This window comes from Carcharodon carcharias, chromosome 26 (genome assembly GCF_017639515.1).
Source record: "Carcharodon carcharias isolate sCarCar2 chromosome 26, sCarCar2.pri, whole genome shotgun sequence".
Lineage (NCBI taxonomy): Eukaryota > Metazoa > Chordata > Chondrichthyes > Lamniformes > Lamnidae > Carcharodon > Carcharodon carcharias.
Genome location: NC_054492.1, coordinates 43,675,273 through 43,700,871, shown reverse-complemented (window position 1 = coordinate 43,700,871; position 25,599 = coordinate 43,675,273). Strand labels below are relative to the sequence as shown.

Sequence of the window (25,599 nt, the reverse complement as noted above, 5' to 3'; positions counted from 1 at the left end):
ACTCTAATGAATAAAGGCCTAATCTGTTTAGCTGTTCTTGATAAGTCAACTCCTTCATCCCAGGAATCAGCCTAGTGAATCTCTTTTGAACTGCCTCCAGTGCCAGCATATTGATGAATTTCAATGAAGGAAGTGCGAAGAGATGCTTGTGGATGATACATATGTAGGGACCTGTTGGCCTGAATCTGTTTCTGTGCTGTAAATACTATACAATACTTGGAAAGATTCTGAGTACTAGGAAGGAGGTCCAGTCCGACAGACGCAGAGACCTAAACCCATCAGCTGATTGTTTATCTCCCTCACTAGGAATATGGGTGAACTTTACATGAAACTTCTGTAGCACGAGGGTGTTTGGATTAATGTGGAACTGGGGAAATAGTACCATCTGTGTTAAGTTATAGAGAGTCACATGAGGGTAGAGTGTATGTAGACAGTGTCTGAAAAAAGTCAGCAGGAAGATACCACCTAGACAGGGCTATACCTTGAAGGTATTTATATAGTCGTGTGCTAAAAATAAAGTGTTTATATTCAATCACACAAGCCTCCAGACCTCTTAGTGAGACACCAAACAACCTTACAACAATCCCATTTAAACAAAGGTGGTCAATAAGGGGGTTTTTCTGCAATGACCATCTTTTTGCTGAAGGAACTGCTGTAAAACTGTTGGGAGATAAAATGTTTTTCTTAAAAGCACCAAATCTCAACATTGTAGTAATCAAGTGTGAGGATTATGTTTTATAACCATAGGAATTAGCCCCAGCATATTGATAGTATCATTCACAGTAACTAATAACTTCTGAATGAAATCTAATGTCCCTTGCTGTTATCTGCTAAACATGGGAACAGTTGACCTAATGGGTTTTAACTCAATTCTCTAAATCTTGTTCATGGATTGACTATAGCTGATGATATTATAGCAATAAAACATGTAAATATAAGCTTGAAAATATTCAGCTTCCAGGAGGACTTAACCTGCTTTCCACTTTAGAGTCGAGTCATTAAACAACTACAGCTCATTTAAAAACAAGTGCATGTCACTGTCAGACATTAAACAGTGAATGGGATCAGAAAAGTTTCACGAACAAAGACTGTACCGCCTGAAGTGTAAAACTGCTGCCGCTTGAAACTGTACCCATTCCGCATGTTAAACTGAAGAAAAGGCAGCAAAGGTTAATACCAATGGCTGTGTTTCCATTTAGAAATCTTAGCGCCCATTTCCTGCTGTTCTTTTATCTGTAACGACCAGCTGTTTGGAACATCAAGCCGCTGATGACTTTTAATAATCAGCCTCATTTTGAAGATAGCCATTGACAGACATAGCGTACATGAGCATGGCTCTGCGGTCAGTCCCTGAAGCATGGAGCTGAAATAAGTCACCATTTAAGACTAAAGGGAAGAGTGCAGAAAATCTTTTCACACAAAGATCTCTCAGAGTCTGGCACATTTTGCCACAAGTGGTGAGTAACGCTAGAATTATTGCGCTATTCAAAATGATACTGGTACCTAAAAAAATCTGACAGGACATGAGGAGAAAATGGGAAAGTGTGCGTATGTACAACCAGTTTAAGGGGGCTTAAAATCAGTGCAGGCGAGGGAGGCTGAATGACCTCCTCCTCTACTAAAACATACACATCTGTATTAATGCTATCAAATCCTACCAGGACAGGAACCAGTATGCAGATCAGTCTTTCAGCACTTTCTTATCCATGGCTAGACTAGCCAGGCCCACTCAGTACAAGTGGCTTTCAAAGCAAGCCAAAAGTTATTCAGGCTACAATATGCCCAGATTTTCCCAGAAAATCAAATCCAATGGAGATTAGCTCCCTGACACGATGAAGTCCAAACCAAACAGCCTGTCCCTGATTTGATTTGTTGCTGGATATGTGGAAAAACTTCCTGGAGTGTTACATACTGAGAAGGCGGTTGCTGAAAATCAGAGCTAAATATTGGAGGAAGTGACTTGCTAATTTACACAGAAGAGATCTGTTCTGAGCAATTTCGAATTTCTATGAAATAATTAGTCTTTCACTTCATGGGTTTCATACACTTTAGTAGGCTTTATCTTGGAAAAGTGACTTGAAACAACAGCAACAACAACAATAAGCTACAAGCCCCTTGTGCCTGAATTCTGACTAATGAAAAAAATTGATAAACGTTAGCTTTTTGGCCTTGAAATGAGACAACTAAGGAGTAAACTTGCCAGATATAAAAGGCAGTTAATGGCACAGATGAAGAAAATTCTGAAAAGCGAAGCAAATTGCGTGACTAAGGCTAGGGGAAAGCAGGTCAAATCAAAGAAATGGGAAATTCAGGACTGATCTTATTAAATGGCAGAGCAGGCTCAAGGGGCTGAATGGCCTACTCCTGCTCCTTGTTCGTATGTATGTACGTATGTACATCAATCACAGAAGAATCAACACAAGGACTGGGCTTCCAGATACAAACAGCAGACGCAAAACTCAGGAAACTTTTAAGAACTAGTTGGATGTTTCATTGGGGAAGGTATAGGCCAGTTTTGTATGGCTAAACCAAGTCTGAGCCAAAAGGCCTCCCTCATCATAATTACCTTCAGGCAAGTCTATCACTGTCTTCCATCAATGTTAGTGTGGGAAAGTTAAGACGACATCTATTGAAGGTAGGAGAAACTCTTGCTGAAAAACTCAACATCTATGGCAACAGCAGACTATTGTGATTGTTACAGATAGTAGATTTGAAGAGATTGGTTATTGAAGAAATGCCCAACAATGTAATGGACATTCATGTTCAACCAATTTGTTTACAGATTGAAGTCCACAAAACAGCATGCATTTGTAACAACCTGGAAAATTATACACATCTCAACAGCATCGCTAACCATCAGCTTGTCTTGTATTTATACTCGCCAATGAATCAGATGGTTGAGAGTTCAAGCCCCACTCTAGGGCACATGAATTGAGGCAGTTTTGCACCTTTAGATGAACTATTAAACCAAGGCTTTTATTGCCCACCTTAGCAGGCAGGCATTTTCCAAGGAAGAACAGCAGTTTACTTTGTGTTTTCCAACACTATCAAAATGTATTAACTCATCATTAATCTCACTGTTATTTAGGGTAGACCTTTCTGAGTTCAGACCGAGTCTGTCTGTGTAACTGTGACTGTCCTTCAAAAGTAATTTGCTAGACTTCTTTGAGACCGAGGACTGAAAAGGCACTTTTTAAATTCTAGTTCTTTTTTTATTCTGATTTGTTTTTCCTAAAATAAATATTTTAATGAGGTTGTCATTATCATCATTGAACAAGTACTTCCACTAACCAATGCAACATTATGGTTGTAGACCCTTATGTACCTCCCTAATAATCAACTTCAACTCAATCTGGGGCCAGGTGCAACCACTAGGCAAACTAGGCAGTTGCCTAGAGTGTCAAAATTTGGGGGAGGTGGGGGCGGGGCAAAAATTAGAACTATTTATGAAACTACATAATTAAACAAATAGGCTTTAGCAGTAGAAACGAAAGATCTAGATCTACGGATTTACATCCACATACACTGACACACATAAAAAAAAAATTTAAAAATTGCAGATGCTGGAAATCCAAAACAAAAAATAAAAAATACCTGGAAAAACTCAGCAGGTCTGGCAGCATCGGCAGAGAAGAGTACAGTTGATGTTTCGAGTCCTCATGACCCTTCAACAGAACTCTATTGAAGGGTCATGGGGACTCGAAACGTCAACTTTGCTCTTCTCCGCCGATGCTGCCAGACCTGCTGAATTTTTCCAGGTATTTTTTTATTTTTTGTACACTGACATACATTTAGGTCTCCTTGTATTTACATTGTAGTCTTTCCCAAAATTTCATATTATATTTCTCATTCTGTTTATGTGACAGGTTTTACAGATTTGTACATCTACAGGACAATTCCAAAATTGCAAACCGGTAAGTAATATCACAGAAAGTAAACTAATCTAGCGCACTTTCATACTTATTGCTGACTGAGTAAATTGTGCATAAAATTATTTAGTAACTTTTGCAGGAACAGACAGTATTACATCATGTGAATCATATTACACATTATAATGTGTATTTCTTCTAGTACATATCTTGAGATAAGTATAGAACAATGAGAATATAATCAGTATCATAAAATTCTCACTTTTCATGTAAAATAAATCTATAATTATCAATGCAGAATTTTTATCCATAATAATGCATAATACTAATTTTTGACAGTTGATAGTCTGGTCTGGGAAGTGGAGGTTAGAGAAGATGGGGAGGATGCAAGGCTGAAGGTTCACCGAGGAAACACCAGCCTTGACCCAATCTCAGTAAAGCCATTCATAATACAACACCCTGAAGTGGCTGTCTCTAACCATTCTCATGTGCTCTCCTCCTATTCCCCACTCTTGTTTCCTTCTGGGCTTTTTCTTGATAGGGCAGCTCAGTATCAAAAAACAACATGTCAGTATTCAAAGATGGCCTGCATGTGCACCTGGCCAATGTTTTATCCTTCAATAACATCAAGAAAACACAGACTTTTCCATCATTAAGTTTGCTTATTGTTTATGGGATCTTACTGTAAATTGACTGTCACGTTTGCCTGGATATGAGTCAATTTGGGACATCCTAAGATTTTAATATGGCATTTTATAAATGTGATAATCTTCCCCCTCTGCCTTTTTTCCTTTGTTTATCTCTCGCTTTCACATTTTTTTTCCCCCTTTCTCCTTTTCCCCCCATCTCTTCCTGCATTTCTCCTTTCCCTTCAATTTCATTTCAGCAGGAAGACTTTCTGGCTTTGACAAACATGATGGCTCCAGCTCCCCGGCACACCAGGTCCTCTCTTCAATGTCTTGGGATAGCAAGATGAGGAGAACACAATGATCATGTGATTCAAGCAGGCTCTTATGGTGTTCAGAGACAGGTAATTAGCAAAGAACCAGTTTGAATGTTGCAAGCAGTCAAAATATTGTTGTATAAAAAGAGGGCATTTGTGCTGTGTAAAGCAATTTAATAGTTTTTTGTGATTAATAGAGTTGTATTGAAACATTCAGCTAGAATTCCACAGTGCGATGAAAGGGGTGATGAGTGATAGAAAGCATCCATGCTGCAAAAGAAGCGTCTTGCTGTTAAAAAAGGAAGTGATTTATGGTTTGGTGGTGGTGGTGGTGGTGGTGGGGGGGCGGTGGCAGGCAGGCACACCATGACTGGAGAAACTCAACAAGGAAGCAGTGAGTGGCAGGAGTTGGGTTTGTATCCGATTTCAGTGCTAAGTATAAAGCAGAAACAAGCCAGCTCCTTACGAGAGCCTTAAATAAACTGGTGACAGAAGTAGAGACCTCAATCTGTCTGCTGATTGATTACTTCTCTCTCCGGGAATGTGGGTGGACTTTACATAAAACTCCATTTAAATGAAGAGATCAGTAAGAGAGCTCTTCCGCAATAACCAATTTTTGCTGGAGGTTCATCGAATTGAGAATCAAACAGCTTATTCACCAAGAAAGCCACTATACCAGCTGTGCCAAATAGTGTGCCTCAGGTGAGCCAGCCTTAATGCTGTCGTGTGTCATGCAACAGGGGTGCTTCACTGAGGCTGCAGAAAGAGAGCGAGCCTGCCGAACTGACTAGTAACTAAGAGGTATATATGGGACCATGAAGCTAATGACTCTGATCATGCTGTCTGCAGAAGGATGTTTAGGAAAAAGTGACCTCCAATGGAAGAAATGCAGAAGGCGAGATTTGTTTTAAATCTCAACAGAGTGAAAATGCTCTTGTCCAAAGTGTGTTATTAAGTATTTTTTCCTGACCAGTGTACAATTTCCTCTGACTGAGGCCAGGAGGTTGATGGAGGGAAGTTCTTCTTCAAGATCGAAAGGAATAGGCCAATCACATTTCTTCCATTCTCAAAATATGCAACAACCCAAGAGGACCCATGCTGGATACATAGAGAAAGCAGAGTTTGAATTTAACTACCCACCAGCACAAATGGATAGGTAGGCTCTTGATCCTGGTCAGTTTCCCAGCAGAGCAAAGGCAGATAGGGCTGGAAATGTGCTCTGGACCTGGCTCTCTGAATGGCAATCCCCCGGTCACAAGTACCATTGACTATATGTGGTGAGTTGCTGCAAATTTAATCCTAATGAGACAAACATGGCCTCTGCCACATTTCCCATCATTTACATCTCAACAATAGGTGTGAATGAACTCAACAAGAGGACATGGACTTCAGCTCAGAGGGGAGAGGAACAATTTGGGTTTAGCTGCCACACAGAGAATATGGGCTACAAACTGTCCAGCAAGGTGGATAGTGCCAACAGATTCAAGGAGGGAGCTGAATATTATTAGGTGGGGATGGCAATTGATGATATGAGACAAGGAGTTGGGGTTTTGGATTTTAGAGATTTGGGAACTGGATAGAAGAGCCACTAGGACCTCTTCTACTATCACTAAAATTTTTTACTTGTATCGCATCTTGAATGTAATAAAATGCACCAATTCACATTTAGGGAGGGAATTTCAGAGCTAGGCAGCTGAATACGCGGCCACCAATGGTGCAGCAATCAAAACGAGATGTGTAAGAGGACAGGTATCTGAGGATTGTGGGGGAGCTAGAGGACATCACCAATATAGGGAGGGGAGAGATTTGAAAACAAGAATGAGGATTCTAAAAATCAAGATGTTGCCTAACCAGGAGCCAAATATAAGGCAACGAACACAGGGTTGATGGCCAGACAAAATTTGGTGTAAGTTAGGATATAGGCAGCAAAGGTTCAGATGATCTCAAGCTCAGAGGTTAGAAGGCTGGCCAGGACTGCATTGAAATAATCAAGTCTAGAGTTTCAGCAGATGAGATGAGGCAGGGGTGAATGTTACAGAAGATATCATGGTATACATGGCTGAAAGCTCAACTCCAGGTACATTATGACACTAAGGACTTCCAGCTACTAAAGGGACTATTCCACCTATTCACAAACACACTAGTTTCTGTTTAGCTAAAGGGAAAATGCACACTTGCTCTTTGCAGTGCTGCATTTTGATGTAATTGGAATGGACTCGGTGCATAGGATGATGGACATGTTCGTCATCAGAACATAGGGCTTAGGAACAGGAGTCGGCCATTCAGCCCTTCAAGCCTGCTCTGCCATTCGATAAAATCATGGCTGATCCGGTTGTGGTCTCAACTCCACTTTCCTGTCTTCCCCCTATAATCCTTGACTCCCTTGTCTATCAATCAATCTATCTAACTCAATAACCCAGCCTCCACTAATTTCTGGGGAACAGAATTCCACATACTAATGTTCGTTAAAGAAAAGAATTCTCACCTCCATCTAAAAAGGAAGATCCTTTATTGTTAAAATGTGCCCCCTGGTTCTAGTCTCTCCCATGAGGGGAAACATTCTCCTGGTATCCACCATATCAAGACTCCTCCGGGTCTTGTGTGTGTCAATAAGATTGCCTCTCATTCTTCTAAACTCCAATGGGTATAGGCCCAACCTATTCAGCCTCTCTTCATAAGATAAGCCCTTTATCCCAGGTATGAGTCTGGTGAACCTTCTCTGAATTGCTTCTAATGCAATTATATTCTTTTTTGACTAAGGAGACCAAAACAGGCCACCCAGTCCTCCAGATGTGGTCTCACCAAGGGCTTGCACAGCTACATTCCCCTGGCAATAAACACCCAACATGCCATTTGCCTACCTAATCACTTGCACACCTGCATACTAACATTTTGTGATTAATGTACCAGGACACACCAACAACAATGAACCCTCCTGAAGAAAGTTTACAACCTGAAACTTTAATTTTCTGTTCTTATTTCAGATTTACAGCATCCGCAGTATTTTGCTTTTGGATCAGCAAGTCCTCGACTGCTTAAAACACTTTCAATAAAAGCATAAAGCTTCTTTCAAACAGAGAGATTTATCTTCACAAATTAGATTTGATTTTCCATAGTCTAGCTGGATAGATGGTTAAAAATCAATAGCATTACTTCTATCATAAGTTAAGAATAAGTCAACAGCAATCTATTTAAATCAAGTCCAATCCATTTCTAGTTACAATAAGTTTATGGTACAATAGGTTACAAAATTTGAAAATTTAATTATTTTCAGTAGCTCGTTACACACTAGGTAATGAGTTTCAAATGATTCGTACTAACCTGGTGTAAACGTGTTACACATGAGATCAAACGGCATCTATCTTCCAAATACAGAACTGAATGCAAGTCAACATGGGTTGATGGAATTAAATGGATAAAATGGAATGGAATGGTGATCCAGATGTTTATTTTAATAAGAAAGTGCGTGTTATGAGGTGCTTAAATAAACAACACATGTGCTCCATGTCAATGAGACAATTATGAGTGAGGGATATGTTGGTGCACAAGTGCTCAACTAAACAGACACCAGAGATTGCACCATCACCCACAGCAGCTGCACATCTGCCCTTTTCCTCAGATGTAACAACAGAAGTTAACGAAATGCTTAAAAGAATTAGATTTTTCGCTCATTTAAAGACTGTTATAAATAAATGTTCTCAGGCTCATTATAATTTATTTTTATTCCATAATTCAGTACTCGAGACTTCCAGAAGCAAAATAATCATTTCATCGATGACATGACCCAGACATTTTTAGAAACCATAAAGAATGGTCATTCTCAAGAGTGCCAAAGCACCAAGATAAATATAATAAACAAAGCAGCAAAGAAGCAACTAACCCACCACAACAATTGCACACTAAAGAAATAGCTAAATAGCGTATTGCAAACATTTAGTCAAATGCCTAGGAAGAAACCACGGGTGCTAAATTGAGTGATACACAGTCAGGTAAGACTGGAACATGGGATCGAGGGGAATGTACACGTCGGACAGGACATGCACGGGGCGGTGGCCCATTAAAGGGGTTTGAGCACACAGCTAACAATCAACAACATGCAGAGAGCGAGGTGACGTGAATGCATGTCTAATGCTGATTTGAAGCCACTGTTGCCATATTTCAATTGCACACACTAGCCAAACATTGTGTCTTAACCTCACACAGCTGTACATGACATTAAACAAAATGAAAGGCACCTGACCAGCGCTATTATCATAAATTACTCACAGGTTAGTTACTGGATTATTTCTTCAGGTTGCTGGTGCAATTGTATGTGCTTTTGGAACACAGGGAATAAACTAATCATTCTTATGCACTCCCTTAGTGCCTGACTTCTGTGTACCTTTGCCTATCTTAATACTCCTACAAGGTGCTTCCCTGGTGGCTGCAACCTGGAAGATGGAAAGCTGCGCACTCTCAGCTGGAGACTGCTTTGGAGGACAAACCTGAGCAGCTCTGGGCCTAGAGGACCCAGCTCCGGACTGCACCGCCTCAGCACGGGCTGCAACAGTCTGGGTTGGCTATTTGACACTGCACTTGCTGTCGCCAGTCACAGTGGCAGGGGTCAAAGAAGGAAATGTGGTCACTCAGAGTGGCAGCAAGTTTGTGTGCCATGGAGAAACTGCCGCTTTCTCAGGGCAATGCTGCTGGTCTGTAGGAAGACAGATTGATAGACTGCAAAGATATCCTTTTCAACAGTTGGGGAGGCAGTGGTGTAGTGGTATTGTTACTGGACTAGGGTAATGCTCTGGGGACCTGGGCTTGAATCCCACCATGGCAGATGGTGAGATTTGAATTCAATAAAAATCTGGAATTAGAAGTCTGGTGATTACCATAAAACCATTGTAGACTGTTGTAAAGACCCATCTGATTCACTAATGCCCTTTAGGGAAGAAAATCTGGCCTACATGTGACTCCAGATCCACAGCAATGTGGTTGACTCTTAAATGCCCTCTGAACAAGGGCAATATGGGTTGGCCTAGCCAGCAACACCCACATCCCATGAACAAATAAAAAAGAAGTTTAGCCAGAGCTGAGATTCCACTCAACAGCAACACTCAGACAGTTGATAGCACTCTTCCAGTGCAGCACAAACAGCAGCCATCAACCATCAACCATCAGCCATCAACCATCAGCACAAACAGCAGCCATCAACCATCAGCCATCAACCATCAGCACAAACAGCAGCCATCAACCATCAGCCATCAACCATCAGCCATCAACCATCAGCCATCAACCATCAGCCATCAACCATCAGCCATCAGCCAGCAACCATCAGCACAAACAGCAGCCATCAACCATCAGCACAAACAGCAGCCATCAACCATCAGCCATCAACCATCAGCACAAACAGCAGCCATCAACCATCAGCCATCAACCATCAGCCATCAACCATCAGCACAAACAGCAGCCATCAACCATCAGCCATCAACCATCAGCACAAACAGCAGCCATCAACCATCAACCATCAGCACAAACAGCAGCCATCAACCATCAGCATAAACAGCAACCATCAACCATCAGCACAAACAGCAGCCATCAACCATCAGCACAAACAGCAGCCATCAACCATCAGCCGTCAACCATCAGCACAACCATCAGCCGTCAACCATCAGCACAACCAGCAGCCGTCAACCATCAGCACAACCAGCAGCCGTCAACCATCAGCACAACCAGCAGCCGTCAACCATCAGCACAACCAGCAGCCGTCAACCATCAGCACAACCAGCAGCCGTCAACCATCAGCACAACCAGCAGCCGTCAACCATCAGCACAACTAGCAGCCGTCAACCATCAGCACAACCAGCAGCCGTCAACCATCAGCACAACCAGCAGCCGTCAACCATCAGCACAACCAGCAGCCGTCAACCATCAGCACAACCAGCAGCCGTCAACCATCAGCACAACCAGCAGCCGTCAACCATCAGCACAACCAGCAGCCGTCAACCATCAGCACAACCAGCAGCCGTCAACCATCAGCACAACCAGCAGCCGTCAACCATCAGCACAACCAGCAGCCGTCAACCATCAGCACAACCAGCAGCCGTCAACCATCAGCACAACCAGCAGCCGTCAACCATCAGCACAACCAGCAGCCGTCAACCATCAGCACAACCAGCAGCCGTCAACCATCAGCCATCAACCAGCAGCCATCAACCAGCAGCCATCAACCATCAGCACAAACAGCAGCCGTCAACCATCAGCCATCAGCATAAACAGCAGCCATCAACCATCAGCCATCAACCATCAGCACAAACAGCAGCCATCAACCATCAGCACAAACAGCAGCCGTCAACCATCAGCCATCAGCACAAACAGCAGCCATCAACCATCAGCACAAACAGCAGCCATCAACCATCAGCCATCAACCATCAGCACAAACAGCAGCCATCAACCATCAGCACAAACAGCAGCCATCAACCATCAGCCATCAACCATCAGCACAAACAGCAGCCATCAACCATCAACCATCAGACATCAACCATCAGCACAAACAGCAGCCATCAACCATCAGACACTGTATGACACTGGGTTCTAGAGATGTGCTGATGGAGGTGACCACTGTTCCATGCTGAAAAGGATGGATCGTTAACTCTGCACAAAGACCTATGCCAAATTGATGCTGGATTCCTCTGCTTTGCAGTGTACGTAGGATTTCCAGTCCAAGAAGCATTTGGTTATATGCAGCTATTAACCTGCTTCTATAATGTGGCCCATCCACATTCAACTGAGCCTTTGAAAACAGAACTAGTGTGTAACCTCACCCTCAATTGAGCTGGCAGCTGTGTTATCTTTCATAGTGCCTCACCACGTGCAGATCATTCCATTATCTTAGCCTCTAAATTACACGCAATGTCAGTCTCAGAGCTGATGGCTGCAAGTGTAAGATTGAGTGACTGTGTCCCTTAACCTTCACTGTCCTTTTTCCTCTTCCTCCTCTGACTGGAAATGGAGAAGGGACAAGGGGTTGTGGTTTTGGTGAGGGAAGAAGTGGAAGAAAGAAGTGTATGCTTACATCATCTGCAGTCTGCAAGTCCAATTAGAAGTCTAATCCATTTCTGGTTGCAGTAGGTTTATGGTACAATAGGTTACAAAATTTGAAAATTTTCAGCAGCTCATTACATACTGGGTAATGAGTTTCAAATGATTCATACTATGATGGTGTAAACATGTTAGATGAGAAATCAAGAGGCATCTAACTTCCAAATATAGAACAGAGTGCAAGTCAACATAAATTGATGGAATTAAATAGAAAAAAAATGGAATGATGATCCAGACCTTTTTTTAAAAAAAATGTTATGAGGTGCTTCAATAAACAATGCGTGTACTCCATGTTAATGAGACAAATTTGAGTGAGGGTGTGTTCATGCACAAATGCCTTATTTACAGTCAGGAGAAATTGCGATGGGAAGAGAGAAAGATGGTTAGGTACACAGATTCTCTCATCAGTAATCCCTGAATACCACCAGTGGCCATAGACTCAGTGATGGTCCTTCCTATGGTAACCAGCACTGTCTCATCCCAGGCACATCTGTCTTCCTCCAGTTCTCTCCTGCTGTGAGCTACCCTGTCCTGCAAAAAAGGGATGTGTCATTGTCCTGCAACATATTTGGGTAACATGGCTGTCTTGGTTGAACAGATGCCAGTGAATGCATGCTGTGAATTGTGGATGTGAGGTTTGCCACAGGGCTAAAAGGATGGGGAGCAAGGTAAAGCATGTGATTTTAGGGATGAACACTGACCGATAGAGATGGCTGTTGGGTGAGAAAATTGTAGCAATTTGAGTAGCGGGTGAGGATAGCAGTAGAGTTGGGAGGATGTGCTGTTACGAACAGTGGACTTTACAAGATTGTTATGTTTTAAAATGTCTCCTTCAACACAAGGTGAAATTGGGAATTTGGAAACATCCCAGCTTGGAGACAGGCCTATGGAGGTCTGGTTGCCGGGGGCTGAAATTCAAACAGAAACCTATTGAAATCAAGTGACAGTTTTCACAATTTTACACAGTAACTCACAAAAGGGAAAGCTGCTTTTGTATCCACAGGCAGAGGGAGAGAGACAAGGCAGATACTGCTGTGGAGAAGCAGGATACTTGTAAGAATTCAATTTTTATTCGAAAGAAAGAGAACAGAGCAGATGGACTTTTGGAGAGTTAAGGAACAAGGGGTCACCGAAATGTGTCTTGCTGATGGAAGACCGATCTGGAAGCCTCAGTGTAAGTGAAACAACTTTCAAAGGACACTGTAGTTTCAACCTAACACTGCAGGAAGTAGTAAGCCTGTTGGAGAGCAGAGGGAAACTTTGGACTCGTTCTTGTAATGCTACACACATCTGCCAGAAGTGCAGATTACGTTGGCTAAATAATGCCAAAGCATTATTCTTTAGTTCGATATATTAATTGCCTGTAACGTAATGTTTGGTTTAGTTGATTTTAGTTTGTTTGTTACAGTAGAAGTCTTAAAATGTGAAATCTTGTCCTTGGGTTATTTCTGTTGGTCGTTTGGGGAATTCATCCCTTTTTAAAAGTTATCAGTCCTACAGGGATTATACCAATGCCATTTGAAGTTTGAACTCTGAACTCACTCACCCTGACAACTTTCATCAGATCCTTAAACTTCTTCCTGCACTGCAACCATATTCTTGGAACTACACACGTGGCATTGGCCTCACAGAATCTCTCAGTGCAGAAGAGGCCCTTCGGCCCATCGAGTCTGCACCGACATGGGAGAAACACCTGACCTACCTACCTAATCCCATTTACCAGCACTTGGCCCATAGCCTCCACCAATGCTTCTTCCCATTACCTCCTGAGCAAATGTCTTGAAGGTTTTCTGCCCCCCTACAGATACAAGATGTCTCTCCTCCTCTCCGCCCCCCTACAGATACAAGATGTCTCTCCTCCTCTCCATGTTTTGCACTAGCACCTCCAGAGTATTATCAGAAAACTTCGGTGCAAGCTGTTTTGCATGTTCAGTCGGGTTGAAACTTTCACAGCAAGAGTCACTTTGCAAAAGGTTTTCCACTCTTCTTCCAATTACAACATACCTCCCCATTAAGAGATGCAGGTTGCTATTAAGTAGCTCCAGCCACCCACAATATCAAGTCCCCTGCTGATACACGCAGCCAAACGGCAGCACGGCTAACATCGGCTGCACACAGTAACCTGCAGAACCGCAGGTAGAGCATTTAATGTGCATAAAGAGTGGTTTAATTGTCCAATGCAACCCCCATGTGCCTTTTCAAAGGATTTATCCAATTTAACCACCAATGGGTTTCACAGTAACCAGGTTGCCCACTGCATTTTTCTGCTATTTGTTTACTTAGTAGAATGCTGTCCTCTTCTTGCTCACTAGTAAGACAATAGCTTCTGAAATCATAACATTTTGGATCGATCTCTCTCAGGTGTTGGAATGAGGAGTTCCTGGGTGCACGTCAATATTTGCATGGATATTGAACGTAGAAAAATTGAAAGCAGGCATTAAACCACGTAACAACAGTGATGACATTTCAATAGCGGTTCATTGACTGCAAAGCATTGTGGGGCATCCTGAGGTCAAGAAGAGCGTTATATAAAATGCCAGTCTTTCTCTAAAACAAAACAAAAAATATTCAGCAAAAGTACAAGATTTACAGCCAAGTCCATCTGCTGGCAATCTTTTTGGTTACATGCTAAGCGTGTGAATTGTAACAATGCACTCCTCTGTTTCACGAGGGCGTGGGGCTGAATGAGCTAATGCACAGACCTGGCCATTTGTTTGTATGCCTCCTCGGCCACAGCAAAGATATGAGGGTCCATGTCTCCCATGTTCTGCCCACTGTAGGCATTGATGATATCTTCTCCATAGATAGGTAACTGTTCATAAGGGTTGATGGCTACCAAAACAATACCTAGGAAATAGAAAATATTCAAATTATAAGTACAGTACCTCATTAAATGCAACAAGAGTTTAAACCCTACAGTCAATATTTTTAATTAATACTCACATTTCACTCAATGCATGCACCAAGGCATTCACAGAGCAATTGGTCTATTATAGAAAACTATAACCTACAGTAGGAATGCCATAGTCTTACAGTTTACAGATCCATTGATGCACAAAGAAAATGGTCCTTCATTTCAGAAAGGTTAAGGAAAAGTAAATTCAACTTAAATTTTTATGTATTGCTACATGTATGGCTGGCATTATCTCAGAGTAATATGAAAAATGAAGAATTAAACTCTCAATGTCAAATTAAAACTTCAATTTTTCTTTTGATACACATGGACACATTTTTTCAAGCCAGAGCATCAGAATTACATCATAGAGCTACTGATCCCAGTTCATTAGCACAACAGTAATTATCAATGCACAGCATTTGGGCAAATGCTTTTTAATCATATTCAATACTACAAAAAAACTACAATTACATACATTCTAAAACTGTGTCGGCAATCTATCAACACAGAATCTGTCTGCGCCCTCAACCTCTCCACCTCTCTTTCCTCCTCCAAGTCACTTCTTGAAACCTACCTCATTAACCAAGCTTTTGATGAGCTGTCTTAATATCACTTTATTTGGCTCTCTGTCAAATCTGAGAACATAAGAAATAGGAGCTGGAGTGGGCCATTCGGCCCCTCAGCCTGCCCCGCCATTAAATAAGCTCAAGGCTGATCTGCCCCAGGCCTCAACTCCTCTTTTATGCCAGCTTCTCATAGCCCTCAACTCTCCGATATTTTAAAAACCTATCTCCTCTTTAAATACTTTCAGTGATCTAGCCTCCACAACTCTCTGGGGTAAAGAATTCCAGACATTCACTACCTTCATAGAAGAAATTCCTTTGCATCTCAGTTTTAAATGAGTGCCCTCTTATTCTGTAACTATGTCCCCTAGTTCAAGATTCCCCCACTAGTGGAAACATCTTCTCAACGTCTACCCTGTCAAGACCCCTCAGAATCTTGTATGTTTCAATAAGATCACCTCTCATTCTTCTAAACTCTAATGAATAAAGGCCTAACCTGTTTAGCCATTCTTGACAATCAACCCCTTCATCCCAGAAATCAGCCTAATGAATCTCTTTTGAATTGCCTCCAATGCCAATATATCCTTTCTTAAATACAGGACCAAAACTGTACACAGTACTCCAGGTACAGCCTCACCAACACCCTGTACAGTTGTAACAAGACTTCCCTATTTTTAAACTTCAACCACTGAGCAATACAGGCCAAAATTCCATTTACCTTCTTAATTACTTGCTGCACCTACACGTTAACCTTTTGAGTTTCATGCACAAGAACATCTGTGCTGCACTTTTCTGGAGTGTCTCCATTTAAATAATAGTTTGCCTTTTGACTTTTCCTACCAAAGTGTATGACCTCTCATTTTCCTACATTAAACTCCATCTGCCAAGTTTTTGCCCACTCACTCAACCTATGTCCCCTTGCAGATTTTTTATGTCCTCATCAGAACATGCCCTCCCACCTATTTTTGTATCGTCAGTAAATTTGGATACATTACACTCTGCCCCCTCCTCCAAGTCATTAATATAGATAGTAAATAATTGAGACCCTAGGACTGATCCTTGTGGCACTCCACTAGTTACGTCTTTCCAACCCGAAAAAGACCCATTAATCCCGACTCTGTCTTCTGTGTGTCAACCAATCTTCGATCCATGCTAATACATCACCCCCAATACCGAGCTCTTAGCTTGTGCAATAAGCTTTTACGTGGCACCTTATAAAGTGCCTTTTGGAAATCCAGATACACTACATCTACCGGTTCCTCTTTATCAACTCTGCTTGTTTTAACCTCAAAGATCTCTTGCAAATTTGTCAAACATGGTTTCCCTTTCACAAAACCCATATTGACTCTGTTTGATTGCATTAAGATTTTCTAAATGCCCTATGTCTTCCTTAATAATGAACTCTAGCATTTTCCCAACAACAGATGATAGACTGACTGGCCTATGGTTTCCTGCTTTTTCTCTCCCTCCCTTCTTGAACAGGGGCATCACATTAGCTGTTTTCCAATCCACTGGGACCCTCCCGAAATCCAGTGAGTTCTGGAATATTTTGACCAATGCCTCCACTATATCTGCAGCCACTTGTCTGATAATCCTCCTGCGAGGCACTTTGGTACATTTTACTATGGTAAAAAAGGCACTATATAAACCCAAAACAAAAACAGAATTACCTGGAAAAACTCAGCAGGTCTGGCAGCATCGGCGGAGATGAAAAGAGTTGACGTTTCGAGTCCTCATGACCCTTCGTCGAAGGGTCATGAGGACTCGAAACGTCAACTCTTTTCTTCTCTGCCGATGCTGCCAGACCTGCTGAGGTTTTCCAGGTAATTCTGTTTTTGTTTTGGATTTCCAGCATCCGCAGTTTTTTTGTTTTTAACTATATAAACCCAAGCTGTTGTTGTTAACAGCTTCATAGGTAAGCAATTCCTTCTACAATCATGGTAGCCCTGCATAATTCCTGAGTGCAACAGGCTTATGACAAGTTACATTCTTCTAGTTCTCCTCAGCTACATTAACATAGGCGTCCAGCGCAAAGGGGGAAGTTAGAATTTCTTTTTCAGGAAAAGGATTGTTAGAATATGGAATGTACTCCCACACATGTCTATTGAAACAGAGACAGAATAGCTGAAGGAAATTCTTAAAGGGTACATGGAAAAAACAGGAAAATGGAATTACAGGTGGTTTCGACAAAATATTAGCACAAGCATTAGGGGCCAAATCCAAGCTAAGAGTTCTATGATTCTAAGTGACACATCAGTATTTGTTGCCAACAGCTTAGTTAAGATTGGGAGTTCATGTAGGTTTTGGTCTATAACAGAGGGAAGTGCCACTCCTTTTGTTCTATTGACCCTAAACAGATCCAGGTTATGCTTGCCTTGGGTCCAATTGTAATATGATATTCCCAGGAAAACAACTGCTGCAACTCAAAGATAAGAACAAAGAAACTGCGGATGCTGGAAATCCAAAACAAAAACAGAATTACCTGGAAAAACTCAGCAGGTCTGGCAGCATAGGCGGAGAAGAAAAGAGTTGACGTTTCGAGTCCTCATGACCCTTCGACAGAACTTGCGTTCGAGTCCAAGAAAGAGTTGAAATATAAGCTGGTTTAAGGTGTGTGTGTGGGGGGCGGAGAGATAGAGAGACAAAGAGGTGGAGGGGGGGTGGGGGTGTGTGGTTGTAGGGACAAACAAGCAGTGATAGAAGCAGATCATCAAAAGATGTCAACGACAATAGTACAATAGAACACATAGGTGTTAAAATTAAAGTTGGTGATATTATCTAAACGAATGTGCTAATTAAGAATGGATGGTAGGGCACTCAAGGTATAGCTCTAGTGGGTTTTTTTTATTTTATATATAATGGAAATAGGTGGGAAAAGGAAAATCTTTATAATTTATTGGAAAAAAAAGGGGAGGGGGAAACAGAAAGGGGGTGGGGATGGGGGAGGGAGCTTACGACCTAAAGTTGTTGAATTCAATATTCAGTCCAGAAGGCTGTAAAGTCCCTAGTCGGAAGATGAGGTGTTGTTCCTCCAGTTTGCGTTGGGCTTCACTGGAACAATGCAGCAAGCCAAGGACAGACATGTGGGCAAGAGAGCAGGGTGGAGTGTTGAAATGGCAAGCGACAGGGAGGTTTGGGTCATTCTTGCGGACAGACCGCAGGTGTTCTGCAAAGCGGTCGCCCAGTTCACTTGCATTTCCCCCAACTTAGTCTACTGCATCCGTTGCTCCCAATGTGGTCTCCTCTACATTGGAGAGACCAAACGTAAACTGGGCAACCGCTTTGCAGAACACCTGCGGTCTGTCCGCAAGAATGACCCAAACCTCCCTGTCGCTTGCCATTTCAACACTCCACCCTGCTCTCTTGCCCACATGTCTGTCCTTGGCTTGCTGCATTGTTCCAGTGAAGCCCAACGCAAACTGGAGGAACAACACCTCATCTTCCGACTAGGGACTTTACAGCCTTCTGGACTGAATATTGAATTCAACAACTTTAGGTCGTAAGCTCCCTCCCCCATCCCCACCCCCTTTCTGTTTCCCCCTCCCCTTTTTTTTCCAATAAATTATAAAGATTTTCCTTTTCCCACCTATTTCCATTATATATAAAATAAAAAAAACCCACTAGAGCTATACCTTGAGTGCCCTACCATCCATTCTTAATTAGCACATTCGTTTAGATAATATCACCAACTTTAATTTTAACACCTATGTGTTCTATTGTACTATTGTCGTTGACATCTTTTGATGATCTGCTTCTATCACTGCTTGTTTGTCCCTACAACCACACACCCCCACCCCCCCTCCACCTCTTTGTCTCTCTATCTCTCCGCCCCCCACACACACACCTTAAACCAGCTTATATTTCAACTCTTTCTTGGACTTGAACGCAAGTTCTGTCGAAGGGTCATGAGGACTCGAAACGTCAACTCTTTTCTTCTCCGCCGATGCTGCCAGACCTGCTGAGTTTTTCCAGGTAATTCTGTTTTTGTGCTGCAACTCAACCTTTACTTTAGAAAAACAATGAACCAATTATCAAAATAAATCAATGTGTCACGGTCAAGTAAATTGCACATTAGTCATAAAACATTTAGCTGCAGATCCAATTTGAAATGGGCATGTGAAATAGAACAGGAAAAAAGGTATACTTTGGAATCAGGAAGGCTGAATAAACATTGACATTCAAATTCCATATGGAATTACAGAATCACAATTTTAATGGCATAGGAGACCATTCGGCCCATCGTGTCGGCACCAGCTTTCCAAATGAGCATTATGACCTAATGCCATTGCCCTGCCTTTTCCCTGTACCCCATTGATTAGATCACTGTTCTAATCGTTCTCTTCCACCAATTCAAGGGATTGTGAATATAAACCTCCCCATGAATGAGCACAGCCAATATTAGATGTATACAACAGGTTCCTTCCCAGCTGCAGTTAGTGGAATCCAATATGGATGTTGGCTGCAGCAAAATGACTTGCTGAAAGTAAGTTGCAAATCTGTTTGAAATATTGACTGTGTGAAGCTACAGCTTGAGTCAACTACATTGCCAAAGGCAAGGGAGCTGTGATCAACAATCAGGGTGCTCTCAGATAAATAACACATCCTGACAGTGATGTGTTTGACTGTGAAGTGGGAAGTTACATAATAGCACTGCATGAGATTTCAGAGCAGCTCAACCATCTGTGATTAAAGCACAAGAGATCGTAATTTGCCCATCATCCTCAGGGGAGGTGGATTAAGTGGGATTCCTTTGGAGTCAAGTTGGTTCCAAGATGAACAGCCTACTGAGTGGAGACTGGAATTAAAACCTTCATACTCAAAGGGTGTGTGCCCAGTGGTAGTAAGCAAAAATGGATTTATTCTGCTAAGCATCTACAAGTGGGAATGGATCCAACCATTGATCATCTACACAGTGGGAATGAATCCAGTTTATTGGAAATATATACAATGGGAATCCAGTAATTGAGTGGCAGAGCCCAGCAGCAACCAACTGACTATTCCATGCCAGCAGCATGATTACAGGAGCACTCTAGTTAATTTGAAGCGAAGCCATTAGGGACGCAACTTCATAGTAATGTACATTCCAGAGTTAAAGTAAGACCTCGGAGGAAGGGGTGTTATGACAAGAATTATCAACCCATACCTTATTGTTACAATGTCAAAAAGAATCAACATGTAACTTCTTACAATTGGTCGTAGAAGTCAGGAGTAAACTTTTTGAAGGGGTCCTATGTCCAACTGACATTGACTATATTGCCTCATATTGTATTTTACCACCAAAATTCCTTCTTCCTACGATCGTAAAGAGAAACCACGCTGTATTTACATCAATAGGATCACAAATATGTGCAACACATTTACTGCTTCTAGGGGAGAAAATAACAGCTTTTCTTCAACCAAAGCAGGGCACAATATCAGTGCCAGTAAGTGGACATTGAGGCAGACACAGTATTATGATCTAGTTTCAGATTTCCAGCAGCGAGTGTCAGCTGCTGGAATCCAACACTGCTATAATGACTAATTTACCCAGTACTTATGTACAGCTAGGCTAGCCATACCACTGCAATTATTGAATAACTATCATAATTAAAATGAATTTGGAATCTTTTTGTTGAAGTGCATTCGTATTTCCCAGAAAGTGGTAGAGACAGGGTAATTGAATATTTTTTTTTTACAGCATAGGTAGGTAAATTCTAGCCTAACAAGGGGATCAAAGAGTACAGGGTAGGCAGGAGACTGGCACTGAGACATGATCTTATTGAATGGCGGAGTAGGCTTGTGGGGCTGAATGATCTACTCCTGCTCTGCATTCATATGTTTGCATATTCATAAGTCTGTATCACTGTATCAAGTCTGAATTGGTTCCCTGCGTCAATGAATCTTGTATGTGATTCCTGGCCCAAAATAACAAGAGTGAAAACTTGCCAATTCTTGATTCACTCAATGAGTTTAAATTATCCTTTGCCTTCAACTTTCAAGGGCAGAGTGGCATTCAAATAGTTCCTTACTTACCACAATAAGTATAGATGAGTTTCGAATCCATGAAGCGTACTTTGAGGTTGTGCAGAACTGCAGGCTCGTGGAGATAACTGAGCGCCGTGAGATCATTTTCACCCACAAGAATGTCAGGGTTCCGTAGAGGTGGAAGTTCCTTGGTTTGTGGATCAATTTTATGTTGAGTCTCCTAAAGGAAAGAAAATAATGAGGATAATTGCATAGCTGTGAAGACCAAAATGGAGCAATGGGAATGTCATGCGTCAGTTAATCTCCCTCCTGCCTTAGTGCTTCAAGTGACATTATTACTTCAGCTCATGACATATTTTAGTTTTGTTTCATAACACTCTTGGCCTTGGGAAGCTTTACTATGTTGAAGGCCCTATATAATTGCAATCTCTTGGTTTTGTGGTAGTCAGGGCGCAACAGGAACTGCAAAAACGGGTGCTCCTGCCTAGTTAGTACACGGTCAAATTCAAATCTTCACTAAGTTATGTATAAAAAAAAAAAACAAGCAAAAGAGACTTGCATTTATATAGCAACCATCACAAACTCAGGATATTCCAGAATGCTTTACATGCAATGAAGTGCTTCTGAAGCGTGGTCATAGATGTTTGATAGGAACCAAGGCAGTCAGTTTGTGCCAACAAGGTCCCACAAATAGCAATGTGATTATGACCAGGTAATCTGTTTTTGTGATGCTGATTGGAGATAAGTATTGACAACCCTCATGCACTTCTTCAAATAACGCTATATGATCTTTTAGAACAACCTGAAAGAGCAGATGGGGGTCTCGACTTAAAATCATAACTGAAAGGCAGCACCTGCAACAGTGCAGCACTCTCTCTGTGACTGCACTGGAGTAGCAGCCTAGATTTTACTGCTCAAGTCTCTGGAGCAGGACTTGAACCCACAACCTCCTCCTGATTTAGGGGCTAGAGGGCTACCCGCTGGGCTAGCAGGGTAAAAGTTAACAAAGCCAAATATCACAGTCAGCTGATGAGTCATCAAATGACTCCTTGCTTCCGTCCCCTATCAAATTAGCAAAGAAAGAAAAGCTATTATGGATCTATCTTTTGACCAGTGGGCAGGGGGAGGGAGGTGGGGTGGGGGGCAGTAGGAAGGTTATTGTTGTCGCTGCCAACTTTTCAATCATGCTTATAGTTCATTGAGATTTCTATTGAATTGCATTTCATTTTCTGTCCCAACATTGACAGAACTCACTGGCAATGTTAGGTTTGACGGAACTCCAGCAGAATATAATTTGTAAATATGGCTCAATGATGGTTCAGGAGAATTTTTCTCCATCTTGAACCATACAGAGTTCTCATAGGCCACAGGTTAACACTGGGAAAGAGGCATATTACAACAGAGGAAAACCTGGAACAAACGGAGAGGGAAACTTTCATTCATCATCAATTCCCAAGAACAAGTTGTGACAGACACAGAGCTCTGTTATGTCTCAAGCAATGGCTTTTCTATATTTTACCTTTTTTCCCCCCCTGTGACCAAAATATAAAGAAAATGCTTTGTTTTTAAGGAACTAAGGTCAAAACAGAATCGGTGCAATCCAAGAGACAGGTCTTTTGATTTGCAGATAAACCACAATGCAGGAGGTTAGTTTTAGGAGAACAATTCGATTATGAAGGACGATGGCCATTTTACTTCAAAACTCAAATCAGGCATTAAGAATAGTTCTGAGGAATGGTTTAATAGCCGAGTCACTGACTTGTGGTCTCTCAGTTGTTGGCAGACCCGAGAATTGCAGTGTCCCAAGTTTTTGAATCACAATCCCATCATCTGCAGCATTTTGCTCCAATTCATTAAGAATAGTTTACACATCAGGTGTCAAAAACAAAGAGACCATGTTCACCCCTTGCCTACTCAACATTAGGCACATATCGTATCCTCAATGCCTGGTCATTGAGAAGAACTGCTTTGCCGGTGCCACCACGTATTAATATCATGACCACGCTTTGAGTACCTTTGATAGAAGAGAGTTGGAAACCATGCTGTTGCAAACTAGTGAACAGTTATTGACTATTTGCAGATTCGAACTTCAGCAGGACTCCATTAGAACCTTCTTCCCTTGGGTTCCAGTTACATGTGATCTGATATTATCTGACATCACTGATGATGCATTCTAACAATTACGATAATAGTTATTAGTCCCTTAGTAGTTATTAATCCTTAAACTACACTCAATGCCTGGTTATTGAGAATAATTCCTTTGTTTTTTGGCAGTGAAATCTACTTCAGAGCTGCAACAGATTTTTTTCAATGTATGAGTTTGGTTTCTCAGTATAATCTTTTCTTCCCACACTACATGGAGGTATCACTCACTTAACATTTTATAAGTTGGAAATTTTTGTTAAATTGTTCTCAAAAAAATTATTTTTAAAAAAGTATTTTGTACACCTAAGTATTATACTGTTAGTTATCAGCTTCTGTGTAATCGTATTACTTTTAAATAAATCAAACTATGCAGGAAGAGTTTAAGTTTTAATGGGAGCAGAAGATGGCCTGAGTAGGTCAACTCCCTATTATACACTTGGTTCCTTCTTTCCTTCTTTCCTTCACCAAAATGACTGGGAAGGTTGGTTGGGGGGGAAGAGCAGGAATCTCCACTGAAGTCCTATCCCAATATGTATCGAGGAAGGCGTCTTTACTGATTGTCCCACCTCATCAAATAAAATAAATTTTACTTTTTAAGTTACTAACAAGTCAAAGTTACTGGAATAAAAACGTCATCAGCACTGGCCTGTATAGTAGTGACACAGTTGCAATGTCAGTGCCAAAAAAAAAACTAGCCACACAGGAGTTTAAAAGCAGACACAATAAGCGACACCACCAACTGCACTCGTCAGTGGGGAACCAATTAGCAGTTACTCAGGGTTCAAACATTGTCCCAGATTCCAAGTCCAGTTATTAACCAAGATGAGGGAGACTGGTTCAATAACACTCCAGGTCGCTACATTAGACAAACAAGATTGGAAGGCACTGGAATATCTGAAAAACTGTCAACCTGACATCCCTAAAAACTGTCAACCTGACATCCCAAGCTTCTTCAGAAGTTTACAATTCTCACTCCTCAACAGCTACTGCGTTGAAGCCCATATTAAATAGGCCTATTCTGTTCCCAATGTTTACATAAAAGGAAAAAGGGAGTTTGTTGCAGACACAAACAGCTTACAATGTTGTAATGACAGACAAACTCAGGCAGCAGGAAGCATGTGGGGCAGTAATATTATTCCTTCACTGTCGCTGGGTCAAAACCTGGAGCTCCCTTCCTTAACAACACTGTGGGTGTACCACATGGACTGCAACGGTTCAAGGCAGCGGTTCACCACCATCTTAGAGGGTGATTAGGGATGGGCAATAAATGCTGGCCTAGCCAGCAATGCCCACACCCCATGGAAGAATGTAGAAAAAGTGAAATAGTGGGCTGTTCTTTCATCTCCCTGGGACTTGTGTTTAAATCAAACCCAAACCCAATTGAATGAAAATGTATCTGATGACTGCAAGGATTCCAAGTGAAATAAGTTTGGACAGTCAACTTAATTCCTAATAGACATGGTCTACAGCTCAAAAGTGACCATAATTAAGCACTAATGGGCAATCTCACTTAGAGAACCCCCTAGAATAGCCAATGTAAGAAATGAAAAAGGCATACTAGCGCTGTGGGAGATACAGCTCTGTGTGCAGAGAGGTTTAGGCATATGGTTGGGACAGAATAGAGGGAATTTTACTGTTTAACTGGGCACTTTCAGAACTTGAAATATAGAGAAATTGTCCAGCAGTGACACATGCGCAAGAAGTACCGTTCCTTCACCAAACACACACAAAAAAAGCAGTCACTTCCAAGCTATTTAAGGCCCCAAGATTAAATTACAGTTTTGAAATCAGTCCTTCAGTTAGAAAACACATCGCACATTTTTATGAAGGTCATTCATTTCACACTACTTTTTTGTCCACGGTCCTGCACTTGGAAACTGCAAAAGCCGAGAGGATTTGGACCAGGGCCAGCCTGGCAGTCTGCTATTCACGGTTACTAAGTCACTGCAGGCTTTGGGTCCCTTTCTATTTGATTAATTGCAATAATTCAGCAGCAGACAGAAGTCTTGCGAGCTTATCAGAGGACTAAAAGATCACTGTCTTCTGACATTTGACAACTCTCTATTTGTCGAGGGAGGCAGTGGAACCACATCAGCGACATTACATTCAAGCAGCCCAGTGACAGTTTCACCACAGTTG

The 25,599-nt window shown here is 41.7% G+C and overlaps 1 protein-coding gene and 1 long non-coding RNA gene across 14 annotated transcripts in view; one reads left to right on the top strand and one right to left on the bottom strand.

Moving 5' to 3' along the window:
• myo5aa (myosin VAa) overlaps positions 1 to 25,599 on the bottom strand; it is a 203,624-nt gene that overhangs the window by 115,311 nt on the left and 62,714 nt on the right. For all 13 annotated transcript variants that reach the window (XM_041174847.1, XM_041174850.1, XM_041174851.1 and 10 more), the window contains exons 3-4: positions 21,364 to 21,535; positions 14,595 to 14,739 (exon numbers count right to left, since the gene is read on the bottom strand). In XM_041174847.1, coding sequence (XP_041030781.1) covers positions 14,595 to 14,739; positions 21,364 to 21,535 — 317 coding nt within the window. The remainder of the gene's footprint in view (positions 1 to 14,594; positions 14,740 to 21,363; positions 21,536 to 25,599) is intronic.
• On the top strand, positions 1,327 to 4,886 carry LOC121269837. Its single transcript, XR_005941432.1, has 3 exons — positions 1,327 to 1,457; positions 3,867 to 3,914; positions 4,759 to 4,886. It is a non-coding gene; the product is annotated as an uncharacterized LOC121269837 (long non-coding RNA).